The sequence below is a fragment of the Eurypyga helias genome, unplaced genomic scaffold (genome assembly GCF_000690775.1).
Source record: "Eurypyga helias isolate BGI_N326 unplaced genomic scaffold, ASM69077v1 scaffold18387, whole genome shotgun sequence".
In the NCBI taxonomy this organism is placed as follows: Eukaryota; Metazoa; Chordata; class Aves; order Eurypygiformes; family Eurypygidae; genus Eurypyga; species Eurypyga helias.
In genome coordinates this window covers 46,139-60,339 of record NW_010260184.1, presented here as the reverse complement: position 1 = coordinate 60,339, position 14,201 = coordinate 46,139, and the positions used below count along the sequence as shown (strand labels likewise).

At 35.5% G+C, this 14,201-nt stretch overlaps 1 protein-coding gene across 1 annotated transcript in view; it reads left to right on the top strand.

Moving 5' to 3' along the window:
• Positions 1-14,201, top strand: part of PHF14 (PHD finger protein 14) — a 67,962-nt gene that overhangs the window by 14,756 nt on the left and 39,005 nt on the right. The window contains exons 4-5 of the mRNA XM_010154957.1: positions 947-1,091; positions 11,625-11,784. Coding sequence (XP_010153259.1) covers positions 947-1,091; positions 11,625-11,784 — 305 coding nt within the window. The remainder of the gene's footprint in view (positions 1-946; positions 1,092-11,624; positions 11,785-14,201) is intronic.

Sequence of the window (14,201 nt, the reverse complement as noted above, 5' to 3'; positions counted from 1 at the left end):
CAACTATTATTTTTTACTCGTGTGCCTAATTTCAGACTTCCCTATTCCCAATTCTTGTCAACATTGAAGGTAGTTCAAGCTCAGTGTTTTAGTATAAAAATAAAGGAAAGCGTACAGAAGCTGTGAAACTTTGCAGAAGAGGCAGTGGCTGTACCTCACAATAAAAATACTAAGAAGCCTAAATGGTGTTTATGAAAAAATTAAAATTTACATACAGGTTTATTTTGTTTGTGAAGCATTTCTCTGATTTTCCTTAGAGAAATTCTCTGTTAAAATCCACATTCTTGTAAAATGTTTTAGTTCAACATAGCAGTGTTCAGATCTTTACTCCTGCATAGAATCAGAAGAAAATAAATTTACAGCTTTAAAATTGTATGGTTTTGCATAGAGCTGTATAAATTTGCATTAAAACAAAGTAGAACTGAGTTGATAGTTTATTATATTTTACATAAGCGAATACTTGTCAGGTTTGTAGCTAGCTGTTTATTTTCAGATTTTTCAGATTCATGTGACTGTTTTTTGGAAGGTACAGATTTTAACAAAAAGAAACAACTTTTCTGAATACTGGGGCATTTGAAGGTTACTTTTTTTTTCTTTTTAAATGATTTCTTAGGTGTGTGCATTTGTTCCTTTTTGTAGAACATAATTGGTGTAAAGGTATACATGTTTCTCTCTGAAGAAATAAGACCCTTCTCTGACCTTTGTATCTTAACAGCTCTCTAGGTATATTAAGATCAGATTGTATCCATCCTTCTTCCCAGCTTTTGTGTTTGTGTATGAAGTGTTCAAATGTTTTGACAACGAAAAAGCTTTTAGTCTTGTGAAAATAATTTTCCATCTTTTTTGTTTGTTTGTTCAAAATTAAACAAATAACAAATCTTTTGTTTGTTTTAAATAAAATTGAAATTCCTGCCATAATCCATATGTCTTCGTTTTTCAATATTAGGACTCGTTGATCCTTGAGAAGTCTCAAAATTGGAGTTCCCAGAAAATGGACCATATTTTGATTTGTTGCGTTTGTCTTGGAGATAACAGTGAAGATGCTGATGAAATAATCCAGTGTGACAACTGTGGAATAACAGTGCATGAAGGTAATACAACTACCCTCTTACTGCATGAGGAAAGCATATGTTTTGCTTTTACTAAAGTTTTGACTTCAAAAAGAAATTAAGCCTTTGAAATCTGTCAGGTAATTTTTTGTAATAACACATGGATCTTTTTTAGGGGTGAAGATCCATCTTCTACTTTAGCAAAGCAAATATACGCAACTATGGGACAAGATATGGTCTGCAGATACCTGTAAGATGAATTACAGTGTGCAAATACTGGAGCTATGGATTGTAATTTCAGGATTTTAGGATTTCAAATGTATTTTTGTCTTGGCCTATTTCAGTGTACAAATTTGATTTCGTAACATAAGATCATGAGAATAGGAGGTCTTATAAAAGGAAAGTGTCTTCTGCCTATATTTCTGTTGTGCTAAAAAGGCAGAGAGATGGGGAGGAAGAGAGAAAGGAATTGTCCATTGTGCTTAATTATAAGTGAAAATAGCTAGCCTTGAACTTTATCATAATTTTCTCTGACAGTTTGAAACAGAGAAATTTTAAAGTTAAAACATACTCAGATCAAAATCATTTTGCTAAATGCTTTGTAATCTAGTCTATATACATTACAAATGTAGGAAGTCTGGTGTAAAGAAACAGAATAATTCTGAGGTGAATATATGGAATTTTAACAGCCTTGCATGGAAGGTGAGGCTGTATTGTGTGTTGTTGCTCTTTCTTCTGAGATGGAAGGCAGAGTAGATACTGACACAGACATGCATATTTTGTTGAAAAACAAAGCCTGTTTTTTCTTCATTAATAAGGTTGGTTTTCTTGTTTATCTATTATTTTTGATGTGGTGTGCCTTTTTAGGGTTTCACTTTTCTACAAGGTTTCCCAGGAAAATGAGATAATCTACTTTGGTCCTTAAAGAATCTAGGCTTTCAGTCTACAAAAGCATAAAAGGCATTTATCTAATTCATATAGCTCTCATAATAATTTAAAAATTTTTTGGAGGCTTTTAGCATACCTTTTTAGATAGGAATTGCTTTTTGTAATCCCCTACTCCCCTTCTGTTTTCTCATACTGTACTGAAAATTGTTTCAAAACAGTATTTTTCAGAGCTGTGGTTCAGTTCTTTGCTTAACGTCAGTTAGGAAACTGCGGATGGAACTTGTGTTCTCAAGTTCAGGTTAAGTGTCAACAAGTACATCAACTCCTGAACTCACTGTGGTCCTTTGAATTGCTAATCAGTACTGCCAATGGAGCTTAGAGAGCAATTTAGTTGACTTAATTTATGATGAGCTGAATCACACACTCTAGGTGCCTTTGAAGGCATTAGTTAGACCTTAATTGACTGTAACAAGTATCAGACTCCTAAATCGAGGTATCTTGGTATGCTTGCAGAATTCCTTCCTCTGTTCATGAAGGTTTTGGAAAGTATGCAGAATATGTTGGGTTTGAGATGCAGTAAGCTACTAAAAGTTAGCTTGAAAGAATCCTGATAGATTCCCGCCCCCCCCATCACAGTCTAATACTAACTCATGAGCATTAATAAAGAGGAGGAAAGTGTCTTCGTAACTATCATCAAAATACCTATTTGAGAATCTCCCAAACGTTATATACAGTCAAAGCATCTAAAACCTAAAGCTGTGGAGCTCCCTGAAAATTCTTCTGTAAGGTTTATTTAATGATTGTACAGTTAGTAATTTTAAAATGCAGAATGACAGTGATAGAAGAATCATCTTCTTCCGTTATAGAATAAAATAATGGGAAATTTGTTTTTTATTCCAGAGAAGTGCCTTAAAAATCACCAAAAGATCACTTCCTCATTTTGTTTAGTTTACTAAACCTTTGTCCCTACAAAAGGCAAGGTTATAGCTGACTTTCCTCCACAGGAAAATGGTTGTGTAGTTCAAAAGTCACTTAGGTTTTTGTAGTTCAAATCTGTCTAAAAATAATTGCTGCCATTCTTCTTTTAAAGTGTTACAGGCAAAGATTCCCTATAGTCCCACTAATACAGAGAGTACAGTGTGTACATGGGGTTTTTTTGTTGTTATTGCAACAAAGTAAAATTAGATTAATTCAGAAGATTTAAATCGCTCATTTACTTTGACAAGTCCTACAGTCTGTACAAGCTAACTGGCTAAGGACGTTGGTTAATTTTTCACACATGGTTGAAAGTGATTTCAGTGGTGAAATGGGATGAAATGGTTGAAAGTGAACTTCTGTTTTCTCACAAATGCAATTTGGAAATTTACTTGACATTTTATGTGTATGTGTCATTGCGGGGTATGTCTATCAGTTTGTAAATACAGGAATATAATTTTAATTAGAAAAGAACATTTTTTTGTGTTTTTTTTTGTACTTTGCTATTCTGTAACGACAAGTATGAACAGGTACTATTTTAAATCAGAGCTTTTTTCAGTAATTTGTTTGAATAATTGCTTGCAGCAAATCAAAATTTTATTAAAAAATTGGAACCTTTGAAGCTTTAATTTGATTCAGTGATCTTTTATATACATGTTCAATAACTTGAAGATTTCTGCACTCCTGCGCAGTGGTCATTGGCTCATTGTATTACTTCTGGATGCATGAATAAGAAATGAAGACACAGACTATCATAAAGAAGTTACAGTCAAAACCAAAATGTAATGCAACAATTAGTTTTTGTTCCTGTTGGCGCAGTCGTTCAACTCAGGTGACTTCCAAGTAAGATTTGAGAAGTATCTGAAATAGTAATTACTGTCTAATCATATAAACAGTGCTTGCAACCTTATGAATTGGGGTTTTTTTAATGTTAATAGAGTCAAGGTTTCCTCTTAAATATCACTGGCTTTTATCTGAACCTCATAATTCTGCCCTGATCATAGATATAGGCTATAATGTAAGAAGTCTTTTGTATCCCTATACACAGCTGCTGTGTAGTTTGAAAAGAGTGTTACAGTAATAAGTGAGTCTTGTTTGGAATCCATGAATATGTTTTTGGTTTTGCAGATTTCCTTTAGCAGGTAGATTGCTGTAGCTGGAGACACCATGCTGTGTCCTGAAATCTTTTTTTTTTTTTTATAGTATTTGAGCTGAGTTTTTCAGCACAGGGTAGTTTCTAGCACAGTATTGAATGAAGAGGCTCTTGCTTATGAATTGGATGTAAACATCACTGCATCAGTTTCTCTGTGTTTTCCTGCAGTTGGGAAGAATAATATGCCCATTGATGGGAACTGATTTTGATACTTTGCAGTTGTCTTTTCCCTAGAATCTGAAACCCAAGATGCCTTTTAGCCTGAAATGACCAAACAAAGCTGCTGGAATACCCCAGGGTGTTTTTTTTTTTTCTTCATAGTTTTTGAATGCAATTTCAAGTTGTATTATGAATTGGTATGTTTTCACTGCTTTTCTATAGTACTGTACTTACTTGGAAGTGCACTTCTTTCACACCGTACTGGTGTCCCACCCAGGGACCTACATAATGATGATATTGGTGATTTGATATTCTTTCCCTGAAAACCTTATTTTCTGTCTCCTGGTTGACTGTTACAGAAACTGTTTTACTTCAGCGGGAAGGGTCTTACACTCTTGGCTTGTGCCTTTGCGCCCTGCTGAAGTAGAAGTTTCTGTCTACCACAGAACCCTTCAGGAGACTCAAAGGTTTTTCTGTGGTTGCCAACTGTGTATTTAATATGAAGTTATTCAGTAGCTGAATGTAGTGAAATGTGAATGTAGTGAAAATGCTGCCCTTGAGTCGAGCCTACTTCTGAACACCAAGGCTCCATTCTTGCAGGGGGCCCTTGCTCTCCTGCTAGCTACTGGTCAAAGGGCAGATCCCATGTGATACTGGGTCCCCTTTACATGAAGGTAAGCTTTCCAGTTGCTATCATTTAGTGGCTGCATGCCATCATAATTATGGCATCCTAGCCAAGGTAGCTTATCACTGTGCATGCTGCTCTGTTACTCGTGCATCTGAGTACTAGTGCCTTTTCATTTTGACTACCTAGCACAGTGATTGTCTTTTCAGTCATGATTTGGATTCCTTTTGGTTTGCCCGCTTGCATTAACGAACTGTTAAGTGAGGCTGTCTTTGGGAAGAGAGGAGTGATTACTCATCTTGAAGTAACTCTGCCAGGACTCATGTGGAACACAGGAATATGGGCAAGAGTTAGAGGGTGATTCATGTCCAAACCTAGAGTTCCGGACCCTTGATAAACACTTGCCTTACTGTCAAGTTTTGAGCTTGCTAGAAGTTCAGTTTTCCTTTTCAGTTCATCTCTTTGCTATGTGATATTAGTGTCACGTGCATGGCCTGCATTACTTGTCCAAAAACTATCTTTGCTATGCAGACACACGTCCAAAATTCTGTAAACTTTGTGGAGCAAATAACTGGTTCAAAATGACAGAAGTCTATAAATCTCTCTTAATAGAAACTACATAAGTAGCATACGTGTAATGCTAATGCAATACCCACTCTCATACTTCGTCTTCATCTTTTATGTCTAAACAACCTGTAATTAATTAATAAGTCCATGAAATAAAAATTTGTTCTCATTTCACATATTAACCTATTCCTGTGTGCCACTCCCCACCCCTTCAAAAAAAAAATTTTACATTGCTAGGGAAAAAAATCTTTCTTACTGAATTTGGAGTAGTACAGTTGCTTTTTGGACTGTTTACTTCTGTGTGGAGATAATTCTCATTTATTTTTATTAAAAAAATCTTTAGGCACTAATCTGTCATTTTGGATAAACATTTCTGTGGTAAGATCTTGTAATAGCAGAACACCCCAAACTGTGGTGTCAGTTTCTTGATATACTGATTTCAGCGTGTCTAAAGAAAATGTCTGGTGCCTACCATAGCATGTGCCGTACTTGTAGGTTGTACACTTGCCAGCTGTTGCCCTTGGCTTAGTTTCTGTGAATTAAATGAGGGAAGTTCTACATTTTTCCTGCTGTGTCTTTTCCATCCCCTCTATTTGTTTTTTACTTTACTGTGATGTTTATGGCAGAGAATAAAATTTCTCTTGCTTAAAAGTAATAGTGTCATCTCCATATGCTTTACAGTGTAGTAAAAGGTTTTTGCATTTTAATTTGGCCACTTACTCTGATCTGTTGCTGTCTGGTATAAAAGTTCATTATGAGAAATCTTGTACTTTATTACTCTCCCTTTACTAAATGAAGATACTGTTCTGAATTTATGATGTGTGAATTGATTAATGTGTTTATTCTAAACTGTTAGTCCAATTAGGAATTGAATAATAGATTTCGAATACTGTGATCTCACAGCATTTGCTTTTGCAAATCTACACTTTACCTTAAAATTCAAGTTTTCATCATCTTATTGTAAAGATCATGGTTCAGAGTATATGTAGATGTAGTTAACTTATGCAGATATTCTGTTTGACTGGCAAAAAATTACCCTCCCAGTGAGACGGAGGAACAGATGCAGCCAAGGCAAGAATTAGGTCTCTCTTCCTGCTTCTCTCAGTGGTATAAATTTCAGAACGATTGTTTTAATGTTAGCATTTTAAAGTGTTTGCAATTTCATTTTATTGACAAGGACATAAAAAATAAGCTATTGACAGAGTAACAAACATGAGGATTTAATGAATTTCACTTGAAAAGGGTCTCTCAGGAGTATTGTAATGATCCGAAATTCAGGATTTTTGTGAATATTAAGGAAAGGCAGCATGCGTTTTAAGCAAAGTGTTTAAAAATTGTTTTATTTTCTTCAACGTATTTTCCAGTCAAAGGGGCAGGTGGTTGACACACCATTTACACAACTGGGGTACTTTTAGAAAGATCTTAAAGATTACCTCCTCATGTTGCTTTGGAGATTCACTTGTAGCAAGCCCTTAGGTTGCTTCCAGCACCAGCAATTCCCAACAATTCATACAGGAAAGTTGGATTGGACAGCTTTTTCTTGCTCATCAGCTTAACTTTGTAATACTAGAATGGAATGATATATCAAGCAGCAGCTTTGTATCGGCATGTCTATGCATTTTAAAGAGTCACAAAAATAATGCTTTTAAAAATTTTAAACAATAATTCTTTCGGCATAGGAAAAGAAGTCAGACAGTAATAAGTTGAACCATTGTTGTACTCAGCATTTTTAAGAATCCTAAAATTATATATTTAAAGAGGTAATTGTCTGTTACAGATAAAAGAATACCATGGAAAAACATGAAAATACAGCTGTTTTTAAAAACTGAACTCTTGCTCTATATATTGTAGCTTTTCAGACAAATTTGGACAAAAGTGCATTTAGGTGTTTTATCAAGTGCCTTTTTTACTGTAGGTTGGATTTAATACACAAAAATTCCGTTAGAGCCATGCAGTAGAGAAGACTTTCCCTCAGTTTCAACATGTTAAGGGAAGTATGAATCCCTAGCATGACTATCATAAAGTTACTTGAAACTGGAGAGCAAAAGCCTCTGAAAGTGTGGTCTAGAACTGCAAGTACATATTTTTCCTTTGTTTAAATTAATTAGATCTGCTTGCATGGATGTTTTTGATAATCCACAATTCTGAATGATCATAAAGTGTGTATAACATTTGATTGTTTAAAAAGTGATGTTAATCCAACCAAATCAGTTTTTCTGTTGGCAGTAAATATTGCAACTTTTGATAACAAGAGAAAAAATGAAGTCAGTATGTCGAGAAATTTTGAAAATTTATTGTTTAAATTTTGACGCTACAGACGCTAGGTGAGTAGCATTCCTTAGCTTTCCCAGGGTTTTCATTATGGCTGCTAGTTAATAACCAGAAAGTAGACTTCCATTTCTTGGGAAACTGTAAGGTATTGAAGTTTTTTGTTTCACAATATGTTGGAACAGTTTTGATCTGCTGCAGCTAGGCAGCAGAATTAGTAAACATCTGCTACAACAAACACTGTAATGTTCACATATAGAAGTGGAGCAACTACCACCCATGATCAGAGCACTGGTTATGGCAGAACAGATTATTATCCTTTCCCTGGTTTGGTCTGGGCAGAGACTTCAGACTCTTTCACATCCCAGGTGAATGCTATGATGATCTTAGCTTTTCATTGCTCCAAATACACTTACTTGGGCTGAAGTTCAAAGTTTTGGCAAAATTGATATGTTTCTACAGTAAAACTGCTTTTGCCTTCATATCTGAAGTGAAATGAAGTGGGTTTTTTTGTTTCTGTACATTTGAAAAACAAACATTATATATACATACATATATATACTCCACATCTGTCATCTTAATGTCAAATGACGTCATCTGGTGTTATTTGCCATTCTTTAAATCAGGATAAATATGTTTTGTAATTGATTATTTTTTGTTCTGAGTTATTTCACAGTTTTTTGATCATGGAAGTTTTATTATGTAAAAATTGGGCTACTAGTAATGTTTTGCTTCACTATATATTTTTGGCCTGCGAGGAACTTCAACTGCTAGTTTTGGTTTTGGTTTTTTTTTTTTTTTTAACAAGTATTTAATTCTTTTCATATGCATACTAATTTTTGGTGTCAAAATTACATGCAAGATTTATCATCTTTATTACAGATTGCAGCTTTACAGACATTTCAGAAATAACAGCTGTTCAACATTTTTTGTATTGTCCACATGGATATTACACTGATAAAATTGGATTTCTCCTTTGTTTTCAGTTACCACTTAACAAGCCAAAAGCAGCAGATGACTCTTGATAGCAAACATAAGAAAAAGTCTCGGTTAAAGTAGTTGTAAGTAAAAGTACAGTTGTAAAGTAGTTAGCAAAAATTACAGCTTAGCAGTGGTTTCTAATTAATTCTGGGACTCAGCGCTTCATTATGTTAAGTATTACTAGATCAAATTTAAACTTCATCTATTGGGTCCCAAGACTTAGTATAAGTTTTTAATGGTGCATTACATAATTATGTTTTTAAAGGTATTGCTCATAAAGCTGAGTTTTGTTGATATAGTCAGTATTTATATCTGCTAGTCCTAACTCTTCTTAAATAGTAAACTCTCCACACGTGTAAAATTCAGACTTACTTTTGAGCATACTGAAATTGGTGCATGCCACTACTCAGTCAAGAATAATTATAAAGTACCTTCTCTTAAACCTTCTGCTGAAGTTGTTTTCCCTAGTGGTTAAAGATAACTGTCTGATATATGTGGATGTGAAAAGCTACCACTGAGTGCAGCGGTTTTGTTTCTTACATGGCTTAGCAAACAAGGTTTGTTACTGCAGCTTTGATTCTGTAGCTTCATTTGGCAGGGTACGGGCTGGATTTCCTTTTCTTCAGCTCTGTTGTGGGCAAGATTGTTTTGATGTATTTATCAGCAGTGTTTAATGGAAATCTAGTCTACTTTTTCCAGCTACTGACCACCCCTTTTGCTGGTTGTTAGTGTTTAGGTTTTGCTAAATGACAGTTAGGGAGAAGAGTAAGTGCCTCCTTGTCTGTTAGAGATCTTAAAAGTCTTTAGTGCTGTCACTAAGATGTCTGTACAAATTGGGACAAAACATTTGGCTTAAAGATCCAGACAATTTTTTCATCTACTTGAAAAAAGAACCTAGATTTGTTTGATGTCAATGTATATGATAAGGATAGAAATAATTACAACACGTGTATCATTTTCTAGGAAGAATTAGAAAAAAATCTGGTATAAATGACAAGTAAGTATAATAAGGCAACTATTTCAGGATGATGGTAAAACAGTTTGCGGAAGTGACCATTCTAATTCTAGAAGACTGATGGCACTTTGGTTAGAAAAACAAATGTAATTACTTTCCATTGGTGAAGAAGCATCAGTGTTTGAAGGAAACTGATTTTATTTTGGTAAATGGATTGATGACAGTATTACTGCTTCTGTACTCTTAGGTAATTTTTAATAAGTACATTTAGGAAAAAAATATGGGAAGAAGTCTTTAGGAAATATAAAAAAAAATAACTGTGATATCAATGGGCTGTGTGTTTGTACATTAATGTAATTGCTTAATAGTAGCTTCACTGGCATCTATTCAAGATTGTATTATTAGAACTTCAAAAATTGCTTTCTAGAATACTACCTAAAGCTGGTGCCACATTGTAAAGAAAATGGAGTTACCTTATGTGTGACCTATATGGTATTTTTTTATGCCTAATGAAACTTGTCTGTGAATGCATTTCTGTGCATTACTAGTCCTTTTGATTCTGGAATATTCTTCTAATGAAGAGAAACATTCTCGCTGCTTCTTTTAATTCTTATTGATGAACCTTACTCTGTAATGGAAGACTATATTTCTTAAGCAGTTCCTGCAGTGTTATTGCTTATTTCCTGAATGTAGATTTAGCTCTGTTTCTGTCACAAGGGGAGTTATAGCACTGATGCCATTTTATTACAGTCAGTGGTTAATGAACCAAAGTAATAAATCATGTTGCTATTTAATTGCAGAATTCAGTAATTTAACTGTTCTGCCAGCACAAATGTTGACTTGATCCCTGTTTTTGACAAATAGCTGAATTTAATCTTTTAGTGAAGTCTCTACTGTTAAGTGTTGACAATGAAATTATGTTTTTCTCTAACTTAATAACAGATAAATGTTCAAAAAGTGACATATGTAGAAATACAGTTTTGTGGGGATAAGCTTTAAGATTTTCCTTTTTGTCGTTTGCAGTAATAATAATACTACTCTTATTCTTGTGCAAAATTAAAGTAGTGTTTCCCTAAATTTATGGTGATTAAGCATGCATAGACACCTTAACAATCATAAAGAATACAGTGGATATACCAGAGAAGAACAGACAAACTCAGTGCTTGAGTTTAGCCATAATTTAAAACCAGGTATAATTGAGAATGGTGATTGATAAAGTGTATTAATTTTTTAAGCAATTTGGTGTCTCGAAACTGTCAGTCAGTGCTCTGCAAGCTATACTTTGGTTTTGAAGTTATATAAATTCTTCTAAGCTCAGTCCTACAACTCTTAAAGTATACAAATACTTGTTTTAATTTCATCTGTATATTCTCTTTTAGTTGATGTGTATGCTGAATGCAAAGTGGAAAAGTGGAGTGCGTATTTGTTGACTTGATACTACTGGCATAATCAGTCTCTTAAAAAAACCTCAACAAAACCCCAAAATAATCTTTATTTTCAGCATAGGGAGAATGAGAAAGATAGGAATATCTAAGAGGAGCCTGCAGATGCTCACACTGCAGTCTGACCCATGATCTTGTAAATATCTCCCTAAAATAGTGTAATTGGGATTTAAAAAAAAAAATCCTTAGCTTGTTTCATTTAACTTGAAATACATTTATTTGAAAAACTGCTTTGAGTTTTTCTCAGTCATTGCTGGTTGCTTTATGTTTTCTTACTTTCCTTCTTAGTGGATAGTCTGCAAGAACACCAAATGTTGCTAATGAAGTAAACCAGCCTGTTTCTTCTTGTAATCTAAGACAGTTCTAAGTAGATCACTTAGGAGAATTGGGGTCCCTTTAAAGTGTAAATTTTGCACTAATGATAATATTTTCAAAAATATTGTAAGCTTTCTCAGGACTTTCAATATCATTGCTCTGTGTGTATGTTTCCTGCCGAAATCATAACTGACAACTTTTATAATTGTCTCTTCTTATATTGGTCTTGCATTTTTCGTATGTGTAGGTTGCTATGGTGTTGATGGAGAGAGTGACTCTATCATGAGCTCAGCTTCAGAAAACTCCACGGAACCTTGGTTTTGTGATGCATGCAAATGTGGTGTCACACCTAGTTGTGAATTGTGTCCTAACCAGGATGGGATCTTCAAGGAGACTGATGCAGGGAGGTAAGACTGAAAAAGTGATGTTTTGAATTGGATGTCATCTTAACTTTTAAAAGTTTAGGTTTTGCCCTAGTCTGTTCTATAGGACACATTGTCATAAATTAAACTTTGTTGTTGATATCCTGTCTCTCTCACCTCACTTTTGAGTTGAGTGAACTTTGGATAGTCAATCACCTCTTTTTTTTTTTTTTTTTTTGGTGATAATGTTCTTCATGCCCATTATAATATTAGGGAGGTATTGTCCTAAGGTGAATTTAAGCATGCAGATCTATGGAGCTAAGCATGTACCTAGGTGAAACAAAGATCACCATTTACTTCAGGAACTGCTAAGTCCTATTCTTCAGTATGAAGTCACCATATATTGTTTTAGGTATATAGATGTTTTACTGGATAGACTAGAAAACTTTTCTTTGTTCACTTGAACTACTAGCATTATACATCTTTTTTAACAAAAAAAACATACTAGTGAAGGTGATGGGAGTCTTGAAAAAGAAACTTGTTTGCTAATTTGCATCAGGAATGCAGTTTATATTTTAAAAAAAGCTTTCCTGTGTAGAGTAAGTTAATATCTCATAAAATCTGGCTCAGTATTCAGATGTCTGCAAGGATAAGAGCATGAAAAACTTCTCTCACTTAACCAATGGCTTGATCTATTGACAGCAGCGACTGGGGGTCAGAAATCTAAGAAACGTGTAGTTTTGGGGTTTTCCTCAAGCTGGGAGGTTGCGGTGAGAAATCAGGGTGCTGAGTCCCTCGAGCCTCACTGCTGAATAATGGTATTGTGTTCTAGCAAGGACAGCTCGTGGAGATGATGACAGTGGTTCTCTGATCGTGACTGAGCTTGTAGTATTTGGTATCTGCTGTCAGTCTCTAGAATCCGTGCATGTGTTCTGCTAGTTCAATTAAATCAGCTGCCAGAAAACTGCATTTTATGCCTTGCCAGTATTGTGCTGATTTCCAGGTTAATCCTGAAGAGTAGCAAAACATGGATGTGCTCTTCTTTAGTCAATAATGCCACAAAAAAGAGCAAAGAAGTCTGCAGCAGAGGGGGAAAACACCTTCCAGATTTCTTGTCATATTGGACTGTGAGAAGTATCTGGCGGTTGGGAAAATCAAAGCATGTGCTCCATTTCAAGGAAGGAAAAGTAGACTTTGTCCTTTCTGTAGTGTGCTGCTTTGTGCAAGGTAATGGCACTGCAACCTTGTACAAACTGTGCTCAAGTTTATTGACTTTTAAGTATGACAGAAGTGGGAGGACAACACCATGCTTCGTTTTAGGAGAGTGAAGGACTGGGTGTTGCTGATGTCAAATAATGGGGGAAAAAAAAAAAGAAAAAACCCACAAAAACCCCAAAATTATATTTAAATTGTGTTAAAGGTATTCAGACAGACCTAGTATATTGTAATTTTGAATCATGCTTTGATTTTTGAGAGTATGCTTCAGTTCTGATAATTTGCGGGCAGAGATAGGCTATTTAGGAAGCCCTTCAGGTCTAACTTGAGAGTAAGTGGATTAATTCTCATGTCTTCCATTCCTCTCACATCTGGAAAATAAATGTAGATGTAGATATTAACGGTAATTAATTTTCTATAATAAAGGAGAGACTAGGAACCCTATGTATCAGTACGGGCTGGGGACTGTTCTCTTGGAGGGCAGCTCTGGGGAAAATGACCTTGGAGTCCCAGTGGACAACAGGATGACCATGAGCCAACAGCGTGCCCTTGTGGCCAAGAAGGCCAATGGCATCCTGGGATGCATTAAGAGCGTGGCCAGCAGGTGGAGGGAAGTTATTCTCCCGCCTCTGCTCTGAGCTGGTGAGGCCTCACCGAGAGTGCTGTGTCCAGTTCCGGGCTCCTCAGTTCAAGAAGAACAAGGAACTACTGGAGATGATCCAGCACAGGGCCACTAAGATGATGAAGAGCCTGGAGCACCTTCCATGTGAGGAAAGGCTGAGAGAGCTGGGGCTGTTTAGCCTGGAGAAGAGGCGGCTGAGGGGGGATCTTACCAATGCTTATCAAAATCTGAAGGGTGGGTGTCAGGAAGATGGGGCCAGGCTCTTCTCAGTGGTGTCCAACCCCTGCCATTCTGTGAAATCTGTGAAATTATCAGTGATGTCTGGTTTGTGACTAGTGTGACTCTGTTTTGATGGGGATTTTTGATTTTTTTTTTTTAAGACTTTGACAGTTAAATAGTTTTTCCGTACATTTTACGATTATATAAATTGCAGGTGTGGGGTAGTATACAAAGCTTTCAGATGCTGGGCCTGTCATAAGGTTTGCATTGATCACTGTAGCAGGGGTAAGGCAATGCTTTGTTTTTGTTGCTTTGTTGAGAGGAAAGAGAAGCTTTCTTAATCCTGTTTGAATGTATCTGAGGTGTAAGATATGACTGCAGAATTTTATATTCCTACTAATGATGG